Genomic DNA, 27,234 nt, shown 5'->3' with positions numbered 1-27,234 from the left:
GTCGCACCGAAATCTCACAGCCTCAACGCTACGGTACTGCCAAGTCATGATAGGTCAGGATTAATTATTGCACCAGGGTTCCGCTCAATGCCTGCTAACAGGTCAAGTTTTGAAAATTCGCCGTTGACTTGGTTTCTAAACTGAGAACTTGATGTGCAACGTCGAGGTTAGAACCGTTAGAAACAGTGTTAAGCTCCAGTGCAAGTGCACTCTAAGCGAAAGCATAATCCATTTCTAGTGATGACGGAGCTTTAGTTGCGTCTTTTATACCCCCTTCGGCTCGAGAGGCAAGTTTGCCATGACGCGCTTGCTCAACTTGGCCAAGATTTGCGCCGTTTCCCCTGTCACAGTCAATCGATCGGCAGTGCTTAACCCTGACAGATGCAGGTCAACTGGAGACGTCCGACTGGCTACCCCACCTAAATGAATGAGCCTTCAAGGTTTCTTGACCTTCTTCCCTTCTTCCTAGCCGACCATGGACTTTCCATTCCTCGTGGAAGCGATGCGGAAGAGCTCTGCCACATGGGGTCTGCACTTTCGCCACACGGCCACACGAGGCGTTGGCTAATCGAAATCACGAGAGCCAAACACATGAAAATGCAGGCATTCCTGCCTTGTTCACTGTGCGAGAACATCATATGGGACAAGCTTGCGGTATCCCCTCGCAGAACTAAGTCCGAAGCTCATGGGTTTGCCTGTGGCTTCGGACCCCTTTTTTTCTTGCATTGCATTGTTAGTCTCCCACGAGAGCTGATCGGCGAGTCAGCCACAGCGTCCTCAGCTTCTTTGAATCTTTTTTGTTTGAGCTAGAAGTCTGGCAATAATCAATTGTAGATGTTTTGGTCAACCGTCAAAACTGATGTTAAGGCTCGGCATATGCATTGACGTTCTAGAAGCATATGTTAATCCCCGTATACTTAATTTTAACCGTAAGTGAACATCATGCGTTCGTCCCAAGAGTTGAAACGATGACGAGGAAACCCAAGGTTTCAAGAGCAGACAAGGTTAAACAGGTCTATGAGCTCTCCAGTACCACTCAACGTTTTCTACGGTTCCGGCAGGTCCGCTTGCAGACGGGACGTTATTGCGGCCCCTGCTTTTACCTTCTCCATGTTTTGCAAGGCAGTCAAGGGTGTCTAAGCGATGCATCACTGATGATGTCGATCTCCCCTTTCTATGTTTGCTTCACCCTGGAATAGCTGAGACATGCATTCAAGTGGCAAGTAGCAGTGACGATCGATTCGAAAGCTGCCAGGAACCATCGGAGCTGTGGAGGAGAAACGTTCTTCCCGCGCCTCCCAACCGGATTTCTCGTCAAGAGTTGCGCATGAAGAGTTGACGGGTTTCGATCGACATCGAATTTCAGCACCTTGCGGTAAACTTACCCATCTCGACCCCCTGACTTTTTGGAGAATTCCCAGCAATATGACGAGTCTTGAGTGTTCAAGGAGTGGTCCCCTTGAGTAAGTGGACGAAATGACCTTGGATCGACGTCCTGGGAGTACGTTGACTATGACGATCAGCTGAGAGTAACAGCTGTTGGGCACAGAGAAGAAATCTATAAGAAGAGTGTGAATTCCCACTGGAAAACAATCTTCATCACGCAATCGCAACACTCTTCACAAACATCCAACTTCAACTATCAATTTTCAACTTTTTCAAAAGTACTCCCACCTCAACCGCAAATATGAGAACCGAAATCACCAGCCTTACCGTCCTCGCCGGACTCTTCGCTCTTGCCTTTGCTACACCAGCAAGACATATGACTCTTGCAGACCGTCAAGCAACTCTTGTCTGCGCATCTGGCACCCCTCAATGCTGCGATGTCGATGTTCTTGGTGTTGCTGACTTGGATTGCGAAACTCGTACGTCAATCCCAAAAACTCTCAGCGATTTGTCTAGAATGCACTTTACTGACAATGTTCTCTGCAGCCCCCACTGTCCCAACAACAGTCGCCAACTTTACTAGCATCTGTGCTGATGTTGGAAAGATCGACAAGTGCTGCTTGATCCCTATTGTAAGTTCAAAACATCTCTTGCTGGTTGAAAATGCGACTAATAAACATCATAGCTCGAGCAAGGTCTCATCTGCTCCGACCCCATCTAAGCGTTCAATGCTTTGAAGAGAACCGGAATGACTGTCAATTTGTACCCGTCCTTATCTCAAATGTATGAGGACTTGGTTGTGGAAATGTTTGATTCCTTTCAGAGATGGTGAACGGGGAGTTTAGAGGATGTGGAAAACAGGCAGCACAATGTAATCGTGTATGATATTGAATATACTGTCCTTTTTGGAGAGGTCTTATGTGCCAGCCATGTTTTTTGTGATGAAATTGCTATGAAATGATCGCTATTCTTACCATCTAGCATGCAGTTTGCTAAACAGCTTGTGACATCTCATTAAGAACAACGAATTTTCGGGAGATTTCTGCATTCGAAATGCCAAGCTTAGATAAACAAGCATCGGCAGAGTTTGGATGAACCGCACAATGCAAAGCATGTCGTGCTTACAATAGCAATCCATGAAGTGGGTCCGATGACCCCGCACTAGCTTAATAAAGCGCTATTAGTGACGCCCTTCTGCAGACCTAGGTACATTTGCAACTTCTTTCACAGAACTTTTCCAGCTTCATATTTAGATTCTAGTTGCAAACATGTTTCCTAATTTCGAGTCCTTCGATCTGAAACTCTCATCCTCCTTAACAATCCACGGGATCCGTTCCGGCTCGGGTCAACCCCTCCTTTTGCTTCATGGCTTTCCTCAAACTCACCACATTTGGCACAAGGTTGCGCCAGAACTCACGTCCAAATATACTGTTATCGCGATTGATTTGAGAGGATATGGGAAATCATCTAAATTGCCTTCGGATGAGAAGGATAGTCACAAAGCATATGCAAAATCGACTATGGCAGAAGATTGTGTGAAAGTCATGAGTGGGCTTGGGTATGAGAAATTCTGGATCTTGAGTCATGATAGAGGGGCTAGGATCGCTCATAAATTGTGTCAGTATTATTACATTGTTCAATACTTCTTAGACTAATCTCACTAGGTGTCGATTATCCTGAGAAAGTGGGCAAGCTCATGATGCTCGACATTGCGCCGACGTTAGCCATGTTTGAAAAAACAGACCAAGAATTCGCTACCAAATACTGGCACTGGTTCTTCCTCATCCAACCATCACCATTCCCTGAGAATATACTGCTCAACAATCGAGAAGAGTTAAAAGCCCGTTTCTTTGGAGGCAGTTGGTCAGGAGTGAAAGGGTTTATGGATGAGAAAGCCGTTGAAGAATATATTTCTCAATTCACTGATAAAGCAGGTGTCCATGCTATGTGTGAAGATTACAGGGCTGCTGCTACCATTGATCTCGTGGAAGCGAGAAGTGACAAAGAAGCAGGAAGGAAGATCAAGTGTCCTGTGAGAGTCTTGTGGGGCAAGAATGGAGTGATTGAGAAGAGTTTCGATTGTTTGGGGGAGTGGAGAGCTGTTTGTGACAATGAAGTGAGTGGTGAAGCAGTCAATTCGGGACATTTTATCGCAGAAGAAGTTCCTAATGTGTTGCTGAAGCATGTCCGAGAGTTCTTTGGGTAGGTTGGGTAGATTCGATATTTCATATCTCGAACTATTGCTTCAATCTGCATGTGGACATAGAATGCAGTATGTCCCGTTCACCAAACGTATCTGAAGTGTATGTTTTCCTTGTCTGTCAAATCCTTAAAGTCTGTCTCTTGATGGGCTAGCTCGCCGCCTGCAGTATCCAATTTGTCGCGGCGTTGATTCTCATGCCAACAAAATGCCATATAGGTACACATTGTGATTATCGAAAGGACGTAAGCGCCGAGAATCGCACCTGTTCCAAGTGGATAGAGAGGTGCTTGGTTCGACTTGAAGAATTGAGGTCCGATGATGTTTGACACACAATAGCTTATAAAGACCAAAGCATTGACTGTCACTTTCTTGGTGTGGCCGGCCGTATTTGCTGTGATGAATCCAAGAGAAACGATATATGGGCCCAAGTAAAAGTATGAGACATAAAGTGCAGCGAGACGGTTATGCAGTGCCGTCAGAGGGAGAGTATAGAGGAAAATTGCCGCGATCATGCCAACGATAAGACCAATGATAATAATCACGCCTCGAGGGTGGTATTTTGGCAGACGTGTAACAAGCAGGAACACGCAGCCGTTGCAAAGATATGAGGACACTGTTTCCAGGATTCCAGATGGCATCGTCAGTAGGGCAGCGCGTTGAGAGCTGTATCCAAGTCCATTTACAATAAGTGGCGTGAACTATGAACGTCAGCATATAATCCGCACGCTCCTAAATGCCTTTCAGGACTTACACTTGTGAGACCTCCATTGGGTATGGAGACCCAGAGATTGAAGAGCACCAGTAGCCAGGTCTTCACATCGAGCAACGCTTCTCGAAACTGTGCCCACTTCCACGTCTTATTTTCGATACCAATCTGATCTGCCCTCATCCTGTCGACAATAATAGCCTTCTCACGTTCACTCAGGAACTTTGCTGAAACTGGACTGTCCGGGAGTACAAGGCTTATGAAGAAAGCCCAAATGATCGTAATGCTCCCAATGATCCAGAAGAATAAACGCCATGGCTTGAACCACGTTCCAGTGACGTACCCTACACTGTGGTTGATGTTAGCCATCATGGCCCGTTCAAAGTTCAAAGACAATTAATTACCCGTAGCCAACAGGGCCAGTGATCAGCTGTGCAAAGCCGGTGTAGAATATTCCGAGGCGAAGTGCTTGTTCTTTCCTCGGATACCACATTCCGATCATGATAAGGTTTCCAGGAATGATCGGAGCTTCGAAGATACCTAGAAGAATTCGCAACGCCAGGAGTCCTGGAAAATTGCTCACGAAGCCTGTGGCAATCAGAATGATTCCCCACACCAATTGGCATCCGACCGTGAATTTCGCAATTGGTAGTCGTTGCAACAGCCAGGCAGCTGGGAGTGATGCTACCAAGTAACCGAAATAGAATGCGCTGCCAACCCAGGAATATCGATTACCAGTAAGATCACAGTCAGTCTTCAGGCCATATCTAGTTATGTGAGCATGACGGTGGACGTAGCAGTAATTCTCGCTTACAGCGCTCCAGTTGAAGAAGAGGTTTTGTCGCAACTGGCTAATATTACGTTCAACATGACAATTGGCATAATCCGTCTGTCGAGTCGCCACCGAAGGCTAACCTCCTCCTTTCTCGAATACGAATCGCCATTTAGTTGGTTTGCATAGAGAGCACCAACCTTATCGGAGTCAGTATATGAACTGTTTATTAAGAAGATGAGGCTGGTTGCTCAACGAGGGGAGGAGGGCGGAAACTGCTTACGTCGAGGTCACTGTCGATTTTGGTGACTGTATCCTTTTCAAGCACAACTGACGAGTCTTCTTCAATTCTCTTTGCCGACATAACATCTTGGTCGGTAACCGTCGGCATCTTCTCGCCCGAAGACATGATATCCGGAAGTCACCAGTGTGCTCAGGATACTTCTTGGCGGTGACATGATATATACCACTGCGCTGCAACACAATCCTCACAGACTTAAGACCCCACTCGGAGCATCGACCGAAGTGCTATCATGTCGATGCGATGCTACCTCGCTGCATTCATAGCCGATTATCGTTCGTTCTCACAGAGGAAGAAGATCTTCATGATTGAGCTTATTGGCCAAATTAACCGATGACGAGAACCCCATCCTTGAAGGGTTCCTGGAATTGTCCAAGCATCATCAGAGATATCAAAAGTGGAGAATAATGCGGATAAGTATCAGACGAGTACGAAGCTTGCCTGCGGTGGATTATTTTACTTTTGAAGTTGATTGATTGCAATCCTTCGATTGGAGTCTGGATCTTGTTCGCTATGTCAAGCGACGGCGAAGGGCGATGATAAACGATGCGTATGGGTCTGGAAAATAGAACCAAAGTCATATCAGCTTGTGGCTAGGTAAATGGTGGCACAAAAAGATATTCGTACAATGTCTAATGATCAAGGGAAAATGGAGAGGTGCAATTTGAAGGAGAAGAAGCGGCGGTCGAAAACTGGTGAGCCCACCTGCCTATACAAAGGACAGTTCTGATCTAAAGATGTTTATGAAGGATGCAACACTTGTCGTCTCAAAAAAGTTAAATGTGATGAAAAGCAACCATGGTGTGGGCGCTGCTCTCGGCTTGGACTGAAATGCTATTGGAATATCGTTGGCCCATCGCTGAGAGAGAGAAGACGCGGAGCGGGAACGTTGAGGTCGAGGGAAAATTGGCAGCCAACCGTTATTTCTCCCAAAAAGCAGTGCCACTCAGCCGAAGTTAGTGTGGAACTCCATGAGACCTCCACTGCATTACAACACCAGGCAGCTTTGAGCTCACCTAGCCATTTCGAAGAGTTATCGCATGCTGGGTAACCCGACCATTCAGAGGTATATCCAACTTCGGGTGTTGGTAGCCTTTCTTGGTCAAACTCGAACCCTCAATCCAGCACGAGTCTCAATGCAACTGCACACTCGACGTTTCAAGAATATTCTGCTCATCTTCTCGAACAATCTTCATCCACCAACATTGCCTTTGCCAATGTAGCTACGCTCCCTTCAGAGTTACCATGCTTTCGAACTTCGCTACCCAACGCACTAATGCTTAACGAGCAAGAGCACGAAGCACTCCACCACTATTCCACGACCTTTTCAGCTTCTTTCACAAAGAAGCATCCAAAGTGGTCTACGCTAAGTATGCTACTGCGCCTCGGATCTAGCAAGCTGATGGTGATGCATCTCTTGCTTGCTGTCTCTCTCAACGACTTCGCGTTGCGCCGTCATGACGAGGAAATCAGACTGGTTGCCCACAGGCATTATCGGGAAGGTGCTAGTCAGCTCACAGAGTTAATGACAAGCAAGGCTGAACCAGACCATGTCGGGATACTGGCCACCTTCTAGTTCTTCTACCTATACAAGATGAATTGGATGCAAGTTGATGTTTAGTATATGAACCAGTTGAGTCGGACAGTTACTAGTCATATCGAGAAATACAAATTGGATGACCTCTGCTGTTGCACTTACAACACTTCTGCACAACCTCATACGTCACTGATTAGGAACTAGCCCATCAGTCCGCAAGAAGGCAGTGTCGTGGCATTAATGATAACTTGTCTACTATCAAGATATCAAGTACGGATTCTATTATTGCGGTGGAAAGCTAGCCGAGTATCTCAACACGGATCAAACCAAGCTTGGAACGATTTATGATCTTGGAAGATCTGCCTTGGCCTTGAATTGGGGTTCTGAGTATCCGATTACGGAGGTTATTGACGACAATGAGAACTACATGATGCTCAAACTGAATAGTGAGCTAAACATTGTGGTGGAAGACATCAACAAGAGTTTCAAGTTCACACAGAAGAGCGATCTTGGGTCCCAATTAGGGCATGAACTTAGTACTCTCGAGCAAGTAGGTGGCTCTGTTATGGACGATGTAAAATAGTAAATTAGGTCATGCTGACAGATTGAAGAAGTATAGTTTCGTGTTTCGCCTTGCCGCAACCACTACGAAACCTCGAACTCGAACACTAGTGAACGCCGACTTGAGTATTGCTTATTACCATGCAGTCCGGGTATGTCTTTTTCGATGCACTTTAAGTGATCTCAAAGCTCCTTGTCCAGACATAATTCAGTCATCTCTAAGTTGCATCCTCAGCATTGCTCACCAAACCTTTGCAACTGGAGACGATGCACTTTTCCATCGAATCGAGTGGCCCATCTTTATAGCTGGCGTGGAGATCAAGGATGAGATACACAGAGAATGGATCCAAGAAAAACTGAAACACAGTAACATTGGAACGGCGTTGAACGAGGTCATTCAAGTGCAGCAAGAGTTTGGCAGAAGAGTTGGAGTGGAATTCATGAGAGATGTTTTCTGTAAAGGTCTTAGAGCGCCCTGAAAAGTGTGTTTATGTACACAAGACACTGAAAATTCTCAATAGCATAGATACAGCATATCCACTGTGAGATAGTGAATCGGACACTGTAAGAAGCGTTTGCCATTCAAAAATGGGATGTGCCAACGCCATTGGCTCAATTTGCCGACCCCCTTTTCTACTTCTGCGGCCCATCTGCAGTCAGGCGATCGGCCACGGAGCCCGGCTATATCTTACTATCGTGCAGCAAGCCATGCTTGAAGCTATGGTGGGGTCATGTCTTTGAGCTTGCTGAGCGCCGAGTTCTGCCGCGCAGCTTGAAGTTCGCTCAGAATAGCTCCTTTCACGTTGAATCCTTCTTAATCCACTCAGTCCTAACAAAATTCCTGCTGTCGCAATTTGTTCGTCAATTATGGCTCCATTGGATATCGACGTCGATGCAGAGCAAGTGGCGTTTGATAAGGAAGTTGCAAGCATTGAAGACTGGTGGAAGACTCCAAGGCAAGCTTCAATCAAAAGGCAAGTATTATCCAAAGCTGAAATGCAAAGCTGACTTTAGACAGACCATATACAGCGCGAAGAATAGCCACATTGCGAAATACAGTGCGAGAAGAATATGTTTCGAGCAGGCAAGCTCTCAAATTATGGAGCCAATTTCAATCTCATCTCGACAATGGAACATATGAGTTGACATTCGGAGCCACTGATCCCTTGATCGTTGCCGAGATGGCAAAATACCAACAGGTTTGCTCCAGTAACTTTGTACCCATGTGCCAAATACTGATGCAGAATCGCAGACGGTCTATGTTTCGGGTGCTTTATGTGGATTCACACAGGTACTTGAGCCAGGTATGGATCAAGCCGACTATCCTTGGGACACTGTACCGAAGGTTGTGGAGAAGATATATCGCTCTCAGATGTGGAACGACCGCCGCCAGCGACAAATCAGAATGTCAAAAGCTAAAGCAGAACGGGCGAAAATGGAGTGCTACGATTACCTAGCTCCAATTATCGCAGACGCTGATATGGGTTTTGGCGGCTTAACATCCACTGTGAAGATGGCAAAGCTATTCGTGGAATCTGGGGTGGCAATGATTCACGTTGATGACTTAGCCTCTGGCATGAAGCGGTTCACTACAGGCCAAGGGCGAACGATCGTCCCGACAAGCGAGTATATCGGACGATTGACTGCTGTTCGTATGCAATTCGATATCATGGGGTAAGTTCTTTGGCAATGGTAGAAATTTCCTGCGATATTGACACAACACAGTGCTGAGACCATGCTTCTGATGCGAACCGACTTGATCAAAGCACAATTCATCACCTCAGTGATTGATCCTTGTGACCACGAGTACATTATAGGGGCTACGAACTCAGTCGAAGCTTTGTCGACTGTTTTGTCGAGGACAATGGAATCAGGAGAGCCAAGTCTAAAAGAGCTCGTCCTGGTGAGGACTGAATGGGAGAAGACAGCTGGGCTTATGACCTTTGATGAAGCTGTCCAACCTCAAGCCACGGAGGAAGAGTACAGAGCTTACGAAGCCAAGATCGCCTTTCCACTGCGCTCGCACAAAGGAGGGAGGCTGCTCGGAGCGTGCTCGGGAAAGAGGTGGCATTCGATTGGGAACTGCCCAGAAGTAGAGAAGGTCAGTATCTATTTAAATGGGCCGTCAAAGGAGAGACTGAACGCTGTCTCGCTGTGGCTCCGTTAGGCGACCTGACATGGCCTCGAATGGATTTTCCAGGTGTGTAGCTCTGATCCGCCACAATCGCCGCCCGTATCTCGTTGCAACAGCGCTGACAGACGACTAGATCTTGCAATAACAGGTGAAATTCACAACGCTCTCCGAGAAAAGTATCCACGTCGGCTATTCTGCTTCGGCTATACGAATACGTATGACTGGGCAGGTGCAGGATTTACAGAAACAGATGTGAAAGACTCCCCCTCGAAGATGGCAAAACAAGGGGCGATTTTTCAGATACAACCAACATGGTGTGTTCAAGGAATACGGTATTATGCAGATAAGAGCGCGAGGATGCTGAAAGAAGATGGAATTGCTGGGTACGTGCAAGAAATTCAGAAGCCTGCACTAGCAGTAGGACGAAACGGTTCTGAGGAATCCGGTGCATATCTCACAGATGCGTATTTCGAGACGATTGCTGCTCAAGATTACATATGATTGAGATGATTTTCACTTCGAATTTTGACTCTACTTCGAGCCAGATTTTATCATTTCAAGTCTCCTCCTATGTGACCCTTTGTGATCATGTTCTAACTATCGTCTCAGAGAGCGAGCTTGATCTCGCCTATGGTTTCCCGCACACAAGTCCATCCCTAAGCTATGAAGACAGTTAGCTCGTCGTCCTTCAAAGGTTGGACGCAATATACTAACAAATGGGAGAACACAGCAGGCTGCTTGTTGCCCATTTTCGGAGCATAATTCGGAGAAATCCTTCATGTCGGTTGGTGTTCGAGAGGCTGAAGCGTCAGTAAAACTCTTCATACTTGAGGAATAGTGGGGCAATACGTGCTGCACAAGTAAGGTTTATAATGCCATCAACGCCCACGTCGCAGCATTGCCGCTGCGAGATGGCGTTACACACACTCATATCTCGCGGATGTACTGGGCTTGCAAAAGCAGTATTGAATAGGCCACCGAGGGCGATGACAGAGAGAACTGATGTCTTCATGGTTTGAGTGTTTGAACTTTGGTGAATCAAACATATATGAAGGAAGACCAGATATTATCGGCAAATGTTTTCAGTTTGGAGAATTCTCACTAGAGAACAAACTCGACTCCATTGTCTGAGTCGTCATTGTTTGTTTATGATGTAGAGGCGGAGATGTCAACACAGAGCCAACTCGACGTTTGACGTTGACAGAGAAGATACGTAGACGGGGACATTCGGTCCACATTCTAGCTTTGAACAGTATCAACAGTGTTGTAGTTTATCATCCGTTGTTCTCAATAGCTGATCTTGCAGGCAAGTCTGGGGAAGTCTAGCTAGAACGGATGTCCAGCCTAGCACTGGACACTCAGGAGGACGTCAAGGCCCAATCTTCCAATTGGGCCAGGCTCACGAAGGTCACACACAGGCCTCGATTGCGGCTGCAAAGTGAGATTGTACATATTATTAATACTTTAGAATTGAAATATCAGATAATGCTGATTGATTCTGTCGAATGATAAAAAGACTGTAAGTCAGCTCTATCACGTGCAAGGCCAAGCCACATTCGGATGTTGGTGATCTTTCCCCAGCCTCCAGTCATGACGTACGATCCTCAAGTATCACAGAATGCACCAGTAAAGGCGCTCCAGCAATTGGTAAACCGGTAAGTTTTCTCTCTCTGTCTTTCTACCAATCTTGAAACTGCTGTTGTTCAAGATTATCAATACTTCTCACGATGCCTTTCTTCCGCCCCTATATGACTCTTTCGAGCTTCAATCGACAGGCTGCTCCTCAAGCTCTCCGACACCAACCTACAGCACGTTTCATCTCTTCCACCCCGATACGATTTAGTCAAGGTTACGGTGATGGCGAAGGAGATCCAAAAGGAGAGACTCCTCAGGATCAAGGGAGCTCTAATGAGACCAAACACAATGCCGAGCATCCTGGTCCAGCACCTCCATCTGAAGGACAGGGCACTGGTGCAGGGCCAACGAAAGGCGGATCTGGAGGATCACCAGAGGAAGCATCGGCACAATCAGGAGGATCTAGGTCCAAAGACGCCAAAGAGACTGGGTCCAGCCCAACTGGAGGCGCCGTAGGCGACAGCGGAGGTAAGAGTCCTGACAAAAAAGCGGCATCACCACGGATTCACGACAAGAACGTGCCAGGCCATGATAATACTTCGGACAAGCAAGCTGAAGTTGAGAAGCACAATAAAGAGTTCGAGCAAGGCCATGATCGCGCTCCGCCGGCTGCAGAAGACAAAGTTGACAAGAAATTCTGGAAGGGTAAGACTACTCGTTGATCTGTCAATCCAAGACTCTGCTAACAGTTTGGCAGGCCATGGAGGAGCAGATCGGGAGTCATAAGGCAATGCACGGTTTGAGACATAGACATAGTCAGACATTTGGAAATTGGATCACTATCCAGAGATTGATAGCCAGACTTTTTCGGTTCAGATGTACATTTGAAGTCAACATCAGCTATATCCTCCAGGTTTCCAGTATCAAAAGATCCATCATTGTGATATATTGCTTTGCACACAAAACTTTCAACTCTCTCAAGAACTCGAGAACGGACAAAGGCAACTGATTCAACATATCCAGTCCTTTGAATCGAGTGACAAGCAGTAGTATATTTCGGACGTTGTCATTTATCTAGCTTGCTGAAGGTTACATGTGAAGTGAAGGTGCCTTGAAAACATCCACTAAACTCAAACTCTGATTGAACGCCACAAAAAAAGTGGCAAAAGCCACAGTTCTCGACTTTCCTCCCAAGCTCTTTTCCCCACACTGTCTCTCCCGCCTGATCTGTGCGCATGTGCTTGACAGGGTGATGTCATGGTGCTAGCATCGTCATGCTCTTTGTATGGCAAAGTGAGATTGACATCTGAAGACCCCAGTCGCTTTGAACCAATTATCTGGATCACAAGCAGATTCTTTGCACGTTCTATCCGCTAAGCAAACACCACAGCACGACGTCACTCTACAATCCCATCACGTCTTAGCGAAAGCTGCCTGTTCTCCTCTTCAGCCACATCAAAACATTTGTTCCTTCCTTTAAAAACATCACTTCTGCCAAATTTCAGCCCTGGTAGACCATCTACGAAATAATCAACACACAAAAATCGAAGGACTTCTTCCAAAATGAAGTTCTTTTCCCAGCTCTTAGTTCTGGGACTGGCAGCTGAAGCTACAGTTGCTAGCAGCTGGTTCAGCAAAGCTGGTACGTATAAAGCTCTCTAACATGTCAAATACTTTGTTCTCGAATTTGTCTTGAATGTCTAAAGCTCCTGCCAACTTCAACAGCTGGTTTCGGAGCTCGATTGCGTCTGTTGTGCAACAATTTCTCGACCTCGTTTCACAGACGTCATAACAGCTTTTCTATACTTTTGCCAAGGCCTGAAAGACGTATACTGATGGTTTACAGTCTACAATAAGTGGCACGAAACCGAGCTTGAGAGATGGCTTTCCGATCACAACGTCCCATACCCTACACCCGCAGATCGTAAGGATCTTGAAAACCTTGTCAAGGACAACTGGCAATCGAAGGTCGCTCAACCATACAATGATTGGGAGGCTCCACAACTCAGTTCCTTCCTCCAACAAAAAGGTGTTGAGGTTAAGGAATCTGCAGCCGCAAATAAGGATGGTTTGATCGCTCAAGTCAAGAACTCCTGGTACGAGACTGAGGACAAGTCTGAAGATGCTTGGTCTAGTGTAAAGGACTGGATCTTTGACAGGTATGTTCAATTGCTGTATATATCAGGATACATGCTAACATGTTCTAGCTGGACTGGTATAATATCCTCAACTGTTATGCTGATTACGAAATGCTGATACTATCAGAATCATCCTTGAAGGCCTTTGCTGACAAGCATGGTATTCCCGTCCCTCAACCACGAGCTAGAGATACCCTCCTACAGAAACTCCGATCCAACTACGAGACTGTTGCAAAGAAGGCCGGTGAAACTGCCAGCTATCCTGGAAACTGGCTCTATGAATCTTGGTCTGAGTCTGGTATGTATGCACTTCGACAGCAGACAAAATATCGCTGATAGGTTCTAGACTTGAAGGAATGGTTGGACAGCCACGGAATTCCGGCACCTCAGCCCACCACTCGTGACAAGCTTATTGCCAGTGTCCGCCGCAATGCTCGTGTCGCCAGCTTGAAGATGGCAGACATGCAGGCATCCGCCTCCAAGTCCGCCGCCGACGCTACCCAGACTTTGAGTGACAAACTTCTCGACTCATGGTCCGACTCACGTAAGTTCATTTTTAAAGATTGGGGAATACTTGCTGATTGTAGAATAGAAATCAAGGAATGGGCCGACAAGAACGGTATCAAAGTCCCACAAGGAAGCAAGAGAAATGAGCTTTTGGCAATTGCACGAAAGCACCGCGCACAATTGACTGGCGACAATGCCTCATACTCTGCCAAGAGCGCTGCCAGTAAAGCCAGCGCCTCCGGAGCGTCTGCTTTCGGTGCTGCTACTTCAAGCGCTGGTAATCAGTACGCCAAAGCTACTGATGATGCCCAACTTAAGGCTGAAGATGCTTTCAATTCTATTACCAGCACATGGAGCGAGGTAAGGCACATGCCTACCATCCATTGGATACGCTAACATGTTCAAATAGTCTCGCCTAAAGGCTTATCTCGATTCTCGTGGTGTTCCCGTTCCTCAATCTGGAAAGAAGGATGAGCTTTTGGCTGCTGTTCGCTTGAACCGACACAAGGCTGCCACTGGCTGGTCTGCTTGGACCTTTGATACATGGACTTTGGAGAACCTGAAGGCTTACCTCGCATCATCTGGCAACAAGGCAGCCGAGAAGGCTAGCAACCAAGCTGGTGCCACCCGAGAGCAACTCGTCTCAGCGGCTCAGGATGCGTATGCCTCAGCCTCAAAGACTGGTGGTACCTCTTATGCTTCTGTCACGTCCTACCTTGCCAAGCAAACCGATGCCGCCAAGGACTCCGTCTTCGACACCTGGTCGGAGTCTGAGCTCAAGAATTATCTTGATTCATATGGATTTAACGTTCCTCAAGGTTCAACCAAGAACCAGTTGATCGCCTGGGCTCGCAACCAAAGAAACTACTTCCAATACGGCACTACCACTCCTCAAGGCACTCTATGGGCTAAGCTTCAAGAGGGTGCTTCATGGGTCATGAACCAACTGAGTATTGGCGCAGCTGCTGGACGTAAGCAGGCCGAGGTTGCAGGCGATTCCGTCAAGGAGGGAGCTACCTATGCCACCAATCGTGCAGGAGAAGCTGCTCAGAAGGCTGGTGACAAGATTAAGGAGGAATTGTAGGCAAGGAACACAATTTCGGGCATAATTTGGGATTGGAAGAGAGAAGCACACATGATTGTGGATTAGTTACTTCTGAGCGTTTGCCTTCGGCGGAGTAAAGATTATGGGATTCTTTGATGACCTGGGATGACATAGCATTTCGCTCTTCGGCAGGACAAGAGTCAATAAAACGTGTTACTTTTATGAGATCTCTCAGCGATCTTTCAGCTTGCATACTAAGATTGTAAGTTCTGTCATGTTGCGTTATCGATGAAGTGATCTATGGTAGGACTCTGGGACTGTTCCAAGTTGAGACAATACTTACGGGGCTTGTGATGAACCTATCTCGACCACGTTGCAAGTCACGGTACATCAAGAGAAATACTTATCTGATGACGGCCATTAAATTTACTATCCCCAGAGTGATATAAAGTGCGGCAAGCAGAGAGTCAATCCCTCAGTTCAGTAGAAGGGTAAGAGCAGGTGATATCAAACACTTAGAGGTTCCGCTTAAGATCTTGCCATATTTATTAGTTACTGTAATCATTCAGAATGTATTGTCCTTCAGAGCGTCGAAGATCAGTTTTGGCTCAATTATATACAAAAGTGCTGCGCTTCGAAAACCATCCACACAAAAATCTGCGCACCAAACACGACACGTAATCCTGAACCACAACACCTTGACAGGTCTTGAAGCCTGTATAGCCTCGCTTGTACCCATTTCCACCCGAATGTAGTCAGAAGCTCTGCAGACAGAGGTGGCAAGGCAGGTGACCAGAGCAGGTATTCGAACGGCATTGTATTCTAGATCTTAGGTTGCTTTTGCTTTCGTTGCAGATGCCGCCGATGTTGCTTTTCCTGTCGCAGATGCTGCTGGCTTGGAACTGCTCTTGCCAGTAGCTGCAGCTTTTGGCGCAGATCCGGACGCACTCTTCGCAGACGCTGTGGCTTTGGGAGCAGATAAAGTGGTAGCGGCCTTTTGTGTAGATGCAGCAATGCTCTTGCCGGTGGCCGCAGGCTTTTGCGTAGAAGTAGGCTTCCCTGTAGTCGCAGATGCTCCGCTGCTCGATGATGCAGCAGCATTTTGAACCTCCAAACATCCAGAGGGCCGAACAGATTGCATGTCAGGTTGCCCAGCAGCTGCAAAATAGGCGTCAATATTGGGTAGGACATTAACGCAACGATTCTGGTTAATGGCATCAACTTGCATCTGAGCTGTGTCAGGGCCATTGTCAACCATGGACTGAAGCGCGTCCACAACAGCCTGGAAAGTTCCTTGAGTAGCAAGGGTGTCGTTGGCAGCCTGAACCATATCCATCTGCCCAACAGCAGCGTCGAGAATCATCTTGTGATTGAGTTCGTCCTTCTCGGAGTTGAGCGCAATTGTTGCTTGACGGGTGAACTCGTCTCCAGAGAATGAGGTAGCGGTGTTGAGGAATTTGCTGACTTTGCCCGTATCATTCATCCACGACATGACTGCATTCATGACTTGCACATCGCTTGGGCCCATGTTGGTATTCATCGCTGGACTTGAGGCTTGCCCAGTAGCCTTTGCGCTTCCAGCAGTCTTGGAAGAACTCGATACTGCTTTGCTGGCGGTTCCCTTTACCGTCGAACTGGCTTTGGAGGAGGCGGCGGGCACAGCCAGGCCAAAAGTGGGCAGGAGGGAGAAAAGAACGACGATTTTAGTTAAGATATACATGATGTCGGGTATCAAAAAAAAAACGAGGACAAAGTGATAACGAAACACACGCCTTACAAAGGCGACTTAAGAAATAAATTGAAATGAAGGTAATGATAATAATAATAAACTTTGAAAATGGGTAGTACAGAATAAAAAGGTCCAGCCTGCCAAAGCGTAGGTTTTGGGGGAACAAATTTATTATATTAGCTAGGAACAAGCACAGCGCCAACAGAACTCAAAGCACGACTTGCCTCAAGACTTGGGGTGAAAGGCCAAGGAATCTTGGGGGTGATCTTGTCAAACATGGGGACATGACTCTGACCAATACTCAAGGTTGGGTATGGGAAATATGTACAGTACCTATGGGTGGAAATTCCATCCCCTCAGCCTGGTCTGTGCAACACATGAGAAAGAACTGCAAGACTGGTGTAATTGCCACCTCAAAAATCACAGGGCGTACTCGGTTCTTCTGGTTCTTGAAGCAAAGACCAATCAAGCCCTGCTTCAGTTGTACTGGATGTTTTATGTCAATGCCGACGTAGATTCAAAGTGGTCATATAACATACGAGCTCGTGGCGGGAGCTTAAGCGAGGCTAGTCTCCCTTTCTCTACCGTTTCTCTGCAGGAGCGAACCTTGGCAGGTAAGAAGTTTCTTCGCTTATGTTTCTGGATCTTCAAGCCTTAATGTCGAGCGTTCTTGGGGACAACGGTGAGTTGACTGGACTGTGTTTCAAGAGATGCCGGCTGGGCTCCAGTAAGAGAGATCATCATAATCTTGGCGTCGATTGTGTCCCAACTATCTGGATTTCCTGTTGATCTGTAGACACTGCAAAGCTTATACTGTTTTTAAGGATGCGGTTGTGAGATTTGAGTTAGGGAGAGCAACGCAGCCTCGTGACATGATTTAAGCGAGCGTTCGAACACAGCCACAGCAGAGAGAAAAAGCAAAGCTTCCGCTGTCACCTTCAAACTTTATTTTGTCCTCTCTGAAGCAGATTTGCATCATAATAGTTGGATAAATTCGAGAGTGATCTACCGTGACGCCAAGCACTATTCATCGCGATTATCACCATCTTGAGCTGCTTCAAACAGAGAATTCTTCGTGGCGCTCCTGGGGGCGAAACTCGAAACTTGAACGCACGATGTTGGAAACAAAAAATCATCGTGGCTTCCTCATTGTACGAAACGCCACAAGAGCTTGGCAGCCTCTTCTGAGACTTCATCCTTTCTCCTCAACCCTCAAGACGGATGTGGCAAAGTCCGGCCATGCTGCACCCCGCAGTCGATCCTTCGTATCAATCGTTGCTCAAAATTTAAGCTTAAGGAAAGGCCAGTGCTTAGCACCTTACAGAGTCTCGGTAACAATCATGCACTTGTCTTTGAACTCCACTCGAAGTCAGCTTTCAGTCAATCCGGATAACTTCTTAACTCCATCCGCGCACGGTTGGTGTATCTTCTTTTATCTGTGCCATTCGCCCTTAGCAGGACGGTCTTGGAGGCCTGGATCTTGATTTTGATATACTTTTTTTTTGCAAACCGGTCACTCCTTTGATCGTGTCTACCTCTACTATCTCGAGGTACCACATAGCCCTGGTGGCCATTTTCACTAGTAATCATAATGTCCGCCATGCAATTGTATTTCAGTTTTCTTCTTGTTAGCTCGAGACTCAGCTATCATGTTGTGGCCCAGTCACAAAATGTTCAGTTCGGTCAGGTATCCAATCTGAATGGTGATGTAAGGTTTCCCTGTTTGAACTACTCCCCTCACGTACTGACAAATATATCTGCAGATGCAATTGAATAGCCTCACATTTCCCGACAACTCCAAAATCGAAACATTCTCTCAAACACAACGTCAAATCCTCGTGAACCAAAATCCGGCTCCGGTTCCGGCCAGCCATGTTATGGGATCGACAGGTCAACCTTTCATTCAATTATCACAGAACTCCATGACTATTTCTACCAATGGAGCAACGGATCTTGTAGGCGCGCAGATTGAGATGCCTATAAATCAAGCAATGCTTCAACAAAATAATATCACACCTGACAATACGTTCGTTGCAATGCTTTCCACAAACAGACAAGCCTGGATCATTATGGAAGGGCAAAAGAGTGTCAATACGTAAGTTTCCTAATACTATGATGTCAAGTATTCTTTCTGATCAAGCAATTTAGTACCGACAATACTGTCCGCATGGTCAAGCTCAACAGTATTGACGGAGAGTATATGGCTGTGGGCAGGCAAACGGTTGAGACATCAAATGTGCTAACTCCATTTGGTGGGTCCCAGCAGCAAGCTGTCAATATTACTGGATCTGGGATCCAGGAACTCGAATTCCAAGATGGCTTTCGCATGTCTATAATGGCGAGCAAGCCAATGACTGTGAATACGGATGTTGTAAACGGTGTCAGCACATCCATGTTAACAGGAGGTGCTATGTCAGTCAGTATGTAGTGCTTCTATTATCACCGGACCCGGGTCTCAGTGCTGACTTCCTATCAGATAATTATAGATATCTTGTCACCACTAATCTGGCTGGTGTCGTTCCTAATCTCAACCAAATGATGGCTGTCGTCCAGGTGCCATGTAAGTTCACCCATCAAGTCGTCACTGAAGTGAAACTATCAAAATCAATCCGAATCCTGCTAATAAAGTGCAAGTGAACGCCGTCCGTCTAATGACAATGGCACAGAGCATGGGTATTGGACCAAATGATACGGTTAGCCTTGGCATCTCACAACGGGGGGTAATTCAGAACCCCGGAGGTGCTACCGGAGGAAGCCTGTCACCTCAAAAGAGAAAAGCTTCTTCGTCCTCGTCGAAAGTCGCAGCTGCCTCTACCAAGAGTGCCAAAGCTTCAAAAACCTCAAGCGCCGAAGCTACGGAGACAAGCGCTGATTCAGCAGATACGATGGACACTGGGACTACCTCGAATTCGACAGATACTGCATCTGCTGCAGATACCGCCCCTACAGATTCTGCCTCTGCCTCTGCTGATACTGGAGCCTCAGCGGCATCGAGCGCAAATTCATCTTCTGCAACTGCTGATGCTTCCTCAGCTTCTACAAGTGCCGCCACCACTCAAGCACCCGCATCTAGCCAACAACCAGCTAACACCAGTCCTCAAAACGCAGCCGCAACTCAACTACTGCTCTCGCCCACTTTCACCCCAATCACACAGCGCACAGTTCTTGATATGACCAATAGTCGAGTCGCAGTAACCGTGAGCCAATTGGATGGAGAGTTCATCGTCACAATGGCGAAGGCGGGTGCCCAGAACCAAGTTCAAGCCCGTCCTGGAGACATATCTCCTAGCGGTCAAACTTCTCAGAATTACGCTCTGGGATCAAATGGAACATTCCTGACCAAAAGACAAAGTACCCAGGCACAAGGCCAAGGTGGTCTTCTGGTCAGCATGGCTCAGCTGCAAGCTTTGGTTCAGCAACAAAAGACTGGTGGTATGCTTCCTGTCACGCAGATGATGGACGAAATGATGGCGCAGTCTCAAAGTTTGTCCTCGAGCTCATTCAGGAACAAGAGAACGGGATCGCTTAGAATGCCGCAAGCTGTTTGAATGGAAATGAGCGATTGGAATTCAATTACATTTGTGGCGCGATAGAGATTCTCAGTTGTTATCATAGATGGCTTGCAGCGTTTTTGTACATAATAGGACTCTTACCTACCTAGCTTGGATGTCACAGTCAGCGGCTCGCAAACCAGTTTGGTTTCAAGCATTTAACATGCGTTGGCAGGAAATTCACACAGCAATACAGCGGTCCTTGATGTGTTGAATCTATATGGACAATGAATTCTTACCATAGAAATTAGGGTAAAGATATATCTCTTTGAAAGTTCAATTTCTGATAGAATCAATTCTTTCGAGAGGACAGGGAAGTCCAGGCATGCTACAAGCCACTTGATCTCTCAAATTTCAATATCTACTTGGCTCTTAAACCAAGTTACATTACCTTCCGAAATGTAGGACATTTGCCTTATATCCCGATTTCTACAGCATGCCAAGTTTCAGAATCCACTCCGGGTTTCCTTTCCTACAATGTTTTGAGTTGGCAGCTTAGGGAAGGGTCGGGCCTTCTTCTTTGGGACCCTTACCTATCTGGCCATTTCAGGATCTAGTGGAATTAACTTAACTGTCACACTTTGGGGGATTTTCGATTGCCTGCATATTGATGTGTTCGTGCATCAGAGTCGAAGTTTGACGTCCTATCAAGCTTGACTCCATTAAGATTTAAGGCTGGTACTTATGTCGTCGACGTCGACGCCAAGACTTCAGACGGCGTCTCCCAGTAGGGAACGTCGGAGCGCCAATCTCCAGCATAAGCTCGCCAAAATCCAAGCCTGTTTTCCCCAAACTCATCGCTGTCCAATCCCCTGCACGAGCCAACGAGAACCCCAGAGGTTCCTGATCGAGAAAGTCTCCGTTCCGCCTCTTAAAACACGCCAGGAATCCATGTTAGTGGACAGACAGGGTTTACGCAGTGATGAGCTCTGACAGGATGGCAAAAGCCTGCAGCCCATGGCGATGATGTAAGGTCCATGGCAACTTGGATCTTGATTGTGGCATCTGCATCAATGGTCGCAGAGGGGTCTGCGATCATCTGAGAAGGTGTTCTTCTTTTCGTGCTTCCTCGTATTTGTCTCACACTTGCATACATATTCTCTGTTCGTATTGAGGTCAATTGAACAGATGCTCGTATTTTTTCATTTTTAGCGACCGTTGCGGTGCTTCTGATTGTTGCATGATTGAGTGGTCACGATGGCGACTTTCGAACATGAGATTCGACCAGCTCGGGGGAGGGCTGGCCGCCCGAGCTTCAGCTCACAGAAGACGACGGATAGGCTGCGGGAGTGTGAGAGGAGACCATCAGTACAGGCGAATACCAAAAAGAAGATGCAGAAGAGATCCCATTTCAGGGAAGAAGGGCTTGATGATTTGACAACCAGCATATACCACGATCTTCAGAATTACAACTTTTCACCCCCTTTGATCAAGAAAGAGGATTCGAATGACAAAAAACGAAAATTCGAGGAGCCTCTGAAGGAAAACGAACAGAAAGGAAATTCAAAGAAAAGTGGGACATGGTACTCGAAGCTTGCGAAAACTCCAAGACCTATGGTTAAGAGCTCTGCAACAGCTCCGCCAGGCATCTTTACTACAATACCAAGGGTGGCATTGATTGTTTTCCTCATTGCCATTGTGGTTCCGGGCCTGAGAAATCGCGGAGATTCAGAAGTCAACATGAATGGGGCAGATGCAGGTGTCATAAGAGAGGCAGAATTGGTGGAAAACGCCTCTGCGATCGAGGGGAGAGCAAATAGCCCGACGTCAATATGTACAAGATGGGCAAACCAGAGTACGTATCAACTTTTGGTAGATGCGCTATCTTCCGCAGCAGACTGACAATGTGAAGTTGCAAATGTCAATGGAACAGTTTACATCTATGGTGGTCAGGCTACTACACAGAGTGGTCAAACTGAAAATACTTGGAGTGAGTAATTGAGTTTTGGAGTGCAGCATCTTATACTGATTTTCTTAGACAATGATTTCTTAACATTAGACCTCACGAAATCGTGGCAGATTGCATCACCCTCCCTGACTGGTTTGCCACAGCCATCAGGTCCTCCCGCAGTCGCCATGGGCTCATTATGGCACTCTTATACCTCTCTCTTTCTGTATGGAGGTCTATTTTCCGACAGCCCTCCAACATCTCCCCTCCCAGTGGCAACCTGGGAATACGACATAAGCTCCTCGACATGGACAGAATGGTCAAATCCCCAGACATCAGCAGGAAACAATTCAGATGGAGGAAATCAACCTGTTCAAAGAGCCGCCGAAGGGGCAGGAATATCTGTCCCAGAACTTGGAAAAAGCTGGTACTTTGGGGGACATCAGGATTTATATACGACTGAAGGATGGTCGAACCAAATTGCTAGGATTTATCTGAAGAGCTTGCTCGAGTTTACCCATCCAGGATATGCGAACAGTGGGGTTGATTCATTGGGGACTACGACCGCTGCGCCAAATGGAGGTGTCTACAGGAATATTACTCAAGGAGGCATACAAGACAGTGCTGGTTTTACCGAGAGGGCCGATGGTGTATTGGTTTACGTTCCGGGGTGGGGAGAACAAGGCATCATTCTTGGTTTGGCTGGAGGAACTAATGAGACTTTTGTGAGTATCCCCTTCAAATTTGGAAGAACTTAATCTAATTTCTCTAGACCGAAATGAACATTATCGACATTTACGACGTAGCGAACAGTACGTGGTACAAACAAGCGACATCTGGACCGAGCCCCCCTATTCGAGTCGATCCTTGTGCTACTGTAGCAATGGCACCAGATGGAACAAGTTTCAACGTTTACTTGTACGGCGGACAAAACCTCATACCATATGGATCCCAGATCCAATACTCGGACATGTGGATCCTCACTATTCCATCCTTCACTTGGGTTCAAGTCAACATGGACGGCCAATCCCAACCACCAGCTCGAGCAGGGCACAGCTGTGTAATGTGGGACGGTCAGATGGTAGTAATCGGTGGGTACGTAGGGACGGACATCAGTTGTGATTCGCCTGGCATCTATGTATTCAATGCCTCCTCTCTCGAATGGACAACTGGCTTCACGGCTCTCTCATCCTCCTCATCCGATTCTACGTCCACCAACGACCCAGATTCAACCATAATCCAAGGTTCTCTCGGCTATCTCGTCCCAGGCCCCGTCCAATCCATAATAGGAGGATCTTCAGACGGAGGCGCCACAGCAACCCAACCTGCCGCCGGCTCAGCAACAAGCGGTCCCCTCGCAACAGGCAAACCGCCCACATTCACGATAACACAATCGGGATCAACCATCGTCCAGACCGCACACTCGACCTCTACCGCCACATCCCCAGCTTCAACATCAAACTCCACCCCTGCAAAAGCAGGCACAAACGTAGGCGCGATAGTAGCAGGCACTATCGCCGGCCTCTTGGCTATCATAGCAGGCTACCTCGCCTTTTGTAGCTGGCTATACAGAAAACAGCTCAAGCTCTACAAGAACCACGTCGCAATGGCACAACGCACCGCTTTTGCAGGAAGTCCTGAGAACTGGGGCGGCGAGAGCGGGAACTCGAGCGGCATCCGAGAGAAAGTCGGGACGGGCGTCATGCTGGGGCCATTTGGCACCGAAGTCAGCGGGAGCGGGAGCGCGGGCCGACCGAGCGCGAGTGAGAGCGCGGAGGGCTCGATGCATTCTGGTCTTGCGCCGGTGTATTCGGGTGCTGGGGTCGGAGGGGTGGGGAACCGATATTCGCGGGTAAGTGAGGGGGATGAGAATTTGGCGTATATGGGCGCAGGCGGGAGTCAGCATGGTGAAGGGGCGAGGAGTACGGCAGGGTCTTCGATGGAGGATTTGCTTGGGGGCCAGGAGCCGAGTTTCTTTAGTGTGGTGTTGAATCCAAGGAGGACTTTGAGGGTTGTTAATTTGGATTAGGGGAAAATGGGAAGGCGATTTTGAAAGGCAACAACAGGGAAACAGGAAATAATGTTTATATGATACCCAGATTCTTTTATGTAAATATGTGGCCAGGAAGCAACGAGTATATGGAAACAATAAATACACAAAAATAATTTCGAAAACAGCCTTCACTTGCATGCAAGATTAAGCGAGCTGCGATGAAAAGGGGCTATGATACAATTCAATTGCAATGGAGAAGTGCCTCATGCTACCTCTCTACCGCTCTCTCACGATCCCTCGTGCAGCCGCAAAACTTCTCTCCTCATACACCTTACGTAGCTTTATCCTTATTCTCGATCTTCCACTCCTACCTACCTTCCGCTTCGACTCCTACTCAACCAGCCGCTCAACCAGCCGCTCAACCAATCACAACCTTGCACTCTTTAACACCCTAAAAAACCCAACAAGGCATTTTTTCCGTCACCGTCCTCTGAGATAGCGGCCTCCAGGATATAGACGCTTGCGACAGTGATCGTGCCTCTCTTATATTCTCGTGAGTGCTTGAAATACGAATAACTCAAGATGATGATGAAGCCCCCTTAAAACCCCGTACTGGCTGGCTATGGTGTTGGACACTGCCTTCGGGAGTGAAGTTTTTGTTTTTGGGTTCTATGATTTTTTTAGTTTTTTTGTGGCAATTTTTGGTAATCTTTGCAATTGAGGAGGTCCTTTTTAAGCGAGGTCTGCAGATAAGTGAGCTTAGTTTTTTTGAAGGTGAAGAGTTTTCATTTATGCATGTGAGTTGGTTTAGCGTTGTATTAAGAGCGTACACTTGAATCGGCTGCTCGAAAACTAGAACATGGAGTCAATCAAGGAAGAGATGTGACATCAGATAATGAGTAGTTGTTGACTTGCATTGTTTCAAGTTGAGAGAAATGAATTACTGTATGGATCGAATACGGGAAGACAACAGCGGCTCTACTAGTTGGCGCATATGTCGTTCTTACACCACTTCATCTCTCAAATTTAGTTCACGCTTAAGACTTTCACTCATATTGTTCCACACATTTTGGAACAATGTTATTTGATATTCCAATATTTACGGTGTTCTTCAGCTCTCTTGATGTGAACGTCTAGTCGCGATTGAGAAGGCTGTTTCGGGGCTTCAGAACATCTCATTTCTATCTCAGCTCTTTATCCTTACTCCTACTCTCTTGCAACCTTCCTTCTCCATCCTCCCTACTACTTTTCTTCTCCCCATCAACCACCTCCCCTTCCGATTCCTGCTCAGCAGACATCTCCTCTAACGCCTGCTCAACGGCCGGTTCCTCCCTCCCCTTCCTCGGCCCCAAATCCCTCCTCCTCACACTCCAACCCCCTTTCCACCCAACCCAACCCTCATTCCACGGGCCCCTCGCAGAACAAACGAGTAACCCCACCCCAATAAACCCCACGCTACAACTCCCACTCGCAATCCACCCTCCCCTCGCATACAACTTATTCCCTACCGCGGTCCCCATCAACTGCCCGCAAAACACCGACACCATATACGCCGTATTGACCCTATTCCTCGCTTTCGGCTCAATCGCGTAGATCGCTGATCTGTTTGCGATTTGCGACGTCTGGAGACCCAGATCGATGGCGAAGGCTTGGATGATGGGTCCTGCGACCGTGAATCTGCCGGTGTAGGTCCCGATGATGACACCTGTAATGCAATAGGAGAGGCCGAGGATGACGCTGAAGAGGGGGACGAAGCGGTCGATTATTGCTTTGGAGTAGGGGGGTCCGAAACACATTGCTCCGATGCCGATCAGGGCGAAGAGACCGATGGTTAGGGAGTCGTAGGAGTAGAGTGGGGAGGAGAGGAGGAAGGTTAGGGTTGTCCAGTAGGAGGTGAAGGTGCTTGAGACGAAGAAGCCGACGAGACAGGCTTGGACGAGGACGGGGTGTTTGAAGAGCATTTTTAGGATGCTGAAAAGCATGCTGAAGTAGTTGAGACCACCCGGGTTGGTACTGGGGTAGTCGGGCATGAAGAAGAAGAGGAGGATTAGGATGAGATATTGCACGCCGAAGGAGAACCAGTAGATGGTTCGCCAACTAGTGTATTGGGTGAGAATTCCGGATAGGAGACGGGCGATGAGCATTCCTAGCAAGAGACCGGAGACGACGATTGAGAGGGCTGTGGCTCGACGGTGGAGTGGTGCAAGGTCTCCGACTAGAGGGAGCATGAGTTGTGGTGTGACCGTCGAGACGGCTGTGATGAATGATATTGCAAGGAAGACTGAGAATGATTTCGTTATGCATAGGCCAACCCACTAGAGCATGTAAGTCGAAATTCCCCGAGGTCGTCTGACAGGTAGAAATTAAATTGACTTACAAAGGTAGCTGTGAAGAAAACTAGGATAAGCACGAATGCTCTCCGTCGAAATATGTCGCCAAGTGGACACAGGAAGAGTAACCCTACTGCATAGCCTGCTTGCATGACCGTAGGGACTTGAGAAGCTCTCTCGTTGGAGACATTGAACTCTTCTGCCAGAATATTCAAGATGGGATGGTTATAGTAGAGATTTGCAACTGTGAAAGTGCCAGCCTAGAGACAGTCAGTTGACAGTTCGCTGACAAAGAGTTTTTGATAAGTCTTGATACCTAGATGAACAACCTCAACTTCGTGATATAGTTCTTGGTAGAGAATGACCTTGGCTCTGGGTAGGAGAATTCTAATAAATGCCCAAAACTTACAAAAGCGAACAGTACGTTCAAGCCCATACTGAACTGAGGGGGTGATTCAGGATCCCATCTACATCGCTTCGGAGTCCACGTGATGAATCTCCAAAAAGACCTGGCATACTCATTGTCTCGTATGCGTGCAAACTTCCGCTCTTCACCCGTACTAACAGTAGAAGTCGAGTCATTCGCATCTTTGCCTAGAGCATCTTTCTCATCTGGTAAATCTCTCACCGAAGATGGTGGTTCGGCTTCGGTAACTTCATCTTTTGTCATAATGGTCTGGTACAAGCAAAGCTCACAACCGAGAAAACGAGGCTGGTAAAAGGAGAGAGGGCGGGGAGAAGAAACAAGAGATTGTGGAGCAAAGGAAAGCAACAATGCGAGAAGTTTTGGGATACCATCATGAATGAATGAATGCCGCATTTGTCAGTGATCAACTACAACCCCATCTTTGGTGGATTTTGACTGAGTGGGGATGGAA

The 27,234-nt window shown here is 47.2% G+C and overlaps 12 protein-coding genes across 12 annotated transcripts; 8 read left to right on the top strand and 4 right to left on the bottom strand.

Moving 5' to 3' along the window:
* The first annotated feature begins 1,457 nt into the window (after positions 1-1,457).
* On the top strand, positions 1,458-2,226 carry LY89DRAFT_682054 (Bhp2, hydrophobin class II). The gene is made up of 3 exons (XM_018214430.1): positions 1,458-1,865; positions 1,933-2,018; positions 2,072-2,226. Exons 1-3 carry the CDS (start codon positions 1,688-1,690, stop codon positions 2,105-2,107), a joined length of 300 nt encoding a protein of 99 aa, XP_018074658.1. The 5' UTR covers positions 1,458-1,687; the 3' UTR covers positions 2,108-2,226.
* A 370-nt stretch (positions 2,227-2,596) lies between these two features.
* Positions 2,597-3,662, top strand: LY89DRAFT_610282 (putative epoxide hydrolase). Its single transcript, XM_018210547.1, has 2 exons — positions 2,597-3,003; positions 3,051-3,662. The coding sequence occupies exons 1-2, from the start codon at positions 2,655-2,657 to the stop codon at positions 3,590-3,592; spliced, it is 891 nt and encodes a 296-aa protein (XP_018074657.1). The 5' UTR covers positions 2,597-2,654; the 3' UTR covers positions 3,593-3,662.
* On the bottom strand, positions 3,631-5,551 carry LY89DRAFT_439766 (putative allantoate permease). The gene is made up of 5 exons (XM_018207530.1): positions 5,351-5,551; positions 5,110-5,267; positions 4,700-5,062; positions 4,341-4,644; positions 3,631-4,287 (listed from the first exon to the last, which is right to left on the bottom strand). The coding sequence occupies exons 1-5, from the start codon at positions 5,474-5,476 to the stop codon at positions 3,670-3,672; spliced, it is 1,569 nt and encodes a 522-aa protein (XP_018074656.1). The 5' UTR covers positions 5,477-5,551; the 3' UTR covers positions 3,631-3,669.
* A 1,613-nt stretch (positions 5,552-7,164) lies between these two features.
* Positions 7,165-7,945, top strand: LY89DRAFT_578409 (uncharacterized protein; the record flags this gene model as incomplete). The annotated part of the gene is made up of 2 exons (XM_018208941.1): positions 7,165-7,455; positions 7,517-7,945. Coding segments are annotated over 2 exons (720 nt in total), but the record flags the coding sequence as incomplete, so codon positions are not given.
* Positions 7,946-8,219: 274 nt separating this feature from the next.
* On the top strand, positions 8,220-10,101 carry LY89DRAFT_705257 (putative mitochondrial 2-methylisocitrate lyase; the record flags this gene model as incomplete). Its single annotated transcript, XM_018217443.1, has 6 exons — positions 8,220-8,440; positions 8,485-8,665; positions 8,719-9,140; positions 9,192-9,420; positions 9,453-9,666; positions 9,749-10,101. Exons 1-6 carry the CDS (start codon positions 8,334-8,336, stop codon positions 10,099-10,101), a joined length of 1,506 nt encoding a protein of 501 aa, XP_018074654.1. The 5' UTR covers positions 8,220-8,333.
* Positions 10,102-10,197: 96 nt separating this feature from the next.
* Positions 10,198-11,061, bottom strand: LY89DRAFT_639705 (uncharacterized protein; the record flags this gene model as incomplete). The annotated part of the gene is made up of 2 exons (XM_018211632.1): positions 10,450-11,061; positions 10,198-10,400 (listed from the first exon to the last, which is right to left on the bottom strand). Exons 1-2 carry the CDS (start codon positions 10,610-10,612, stop codon positions 10,198-10,200), a joined length of 366 nt encoding a protein of 121 aa, XP_018074653.1. The 5' UTR covers positions 10,613-11,061.
* A 266-nt stretch (positions 11,062-11,327) lies between these two features.
* LY89DRAFT_730350 (uncharacterized protein) lies at positions 11,328-11,961 on the top strand (the record flags this gene model as incomplete). The annotated part of the gene is made up of 2 exons (XM_018219466.1): positions 11,328-11,880; positions 11,933-11,961. 2 exons carry the CDS (start codon positions 11,328-11,330, stop codon positions 11,959-11,961), a joined length of 582 nt encoding a protein of 193 aa, XP_018074652.1.
* A 473-nt stretch (positions 11,962-12,434) lies between these two features.
* Positions 12,435-15,078, top strand: LY89DRAFT_610274 (uncharacterized protein). Its single transcript, XM_018210546.1, has 7 exons — positions 12,435-12,817; positions 13,022-13,334; positions 13,383-13,390; positions 13,441-13,611; positions 13,660-13,857; positions 13,906-14,180; positions 14,230-15,078. The coding sequence occupies exons 1-7, from the start codon at positions 12,739-12,741 to the stop codon at positions 14,902-14,904; spliced, it is 1,719 nt and encodes a 572-aa protein (XP_018074651.1). The 5' UTR covers positions 12,435-12,738; the 3' UTR covers positions 14,905-15,078.
* An 862-nt stretch (positions 15,079-15,940) lies between these two features.
* On the bottom strand, positions 15,941-16,390 carry LY89DRAFT_567710 (uncharacterized protein; the record flags this gene model as incomplete). The annotated part of the gene is made up of 1 exon (XM_018208557.1): positions 15,941-16,390. A coding segment is annotated over one exon (450 nt), but the record flags the coding sequence as incomplete, so codon positions are not given.
* A 1,417-nt stretch (positions 16,391-17,807) lies between these two features.
* LY89DRAFT_715719 (uncharacterized protein) lies at positions 17,808-20,269 on the top strand. The gene is made up of 5 exons (XM_018218225.1): positions 17,808-18,302; positions 18,358-18,689; positions 18,743-19,014; positions 19,071-19,154; positions 19,229-20,269. Exons 1-5 carry the CDS (start codon positions 18,186-18,188, stop codon positions 20,140-20,142), a joined length of 1,719 nt encoding a protein of 572 aa, XP_018074649.1. The 5' UTR covers positions 17,808-18,185; the 3' UTR covers positions 20,143-20,269.
* Positions 20,270-21,477: 1,208 nt separating this feature from the next.
* On the top strand, positions 21,478-24,062 carry LY89DRAFT_579414 (uncharacterized protein; the record flags this gene model as incomplete). The annotated part of the gene is made up of 4 exons (XM_018209000.1): positions 21,478-21,940; positions 21,998-22,075; positions 22,124-22,758; positions 22,806-24,062. 4 exons carry the CDS (start codon positions 21,478-21,480, stop codon positions 24,060-24,062), a joined length of 2,433 nt encoding a protein of 810 aa, XP_018074648.1.
* A 415-nt stretch (positions 24,063-24,477) lies between these two features.
* On the bottom strand, positions 24,478-27,169 carry LY89DRAFT_705251 (MFS multidrug transporter-like protein; the record flags this gene model as incomplete). The annotated part of the gene is made up of 4 exons (XM_018217442.1): positions 26,766-27,169; positions 26,404-26,616; positions 25,394-26,341; positions 24,478-24,516 (listed from the first exon to the last, which is right to left on the bottom strand). Exons 1-4 carry the CDS (start codon positions 27,024-27,026, stop codon positions 24,478-24,480), a joined length of 1,461 nt encoding a protein of 486 aa, XP_018074647.1. The 5' UTR covers positions 27,027-27,169.
* Positions 27,170-27,234: the final 65 nt, after the last annotated feature.

This window comes from Mollisia scopiformis (assembly GCF_001500285.1).
Source record: "Mollisia scopiformis unplaced genomic scaffold LY89scaffold_6, whole genome shotgun sequence".
NCBI classification, from domain to species: Eukaryota; Fungi; Ascomycota; class Leotiomycetes; order Helotiales; family Mollisiaceae; genus Mollisia; species Mollisia scopiformis.
Note: the sequence above shows the minus strand (reverse complement) of the source record. Positions and strands in the feature narration are given on the sequence as shown.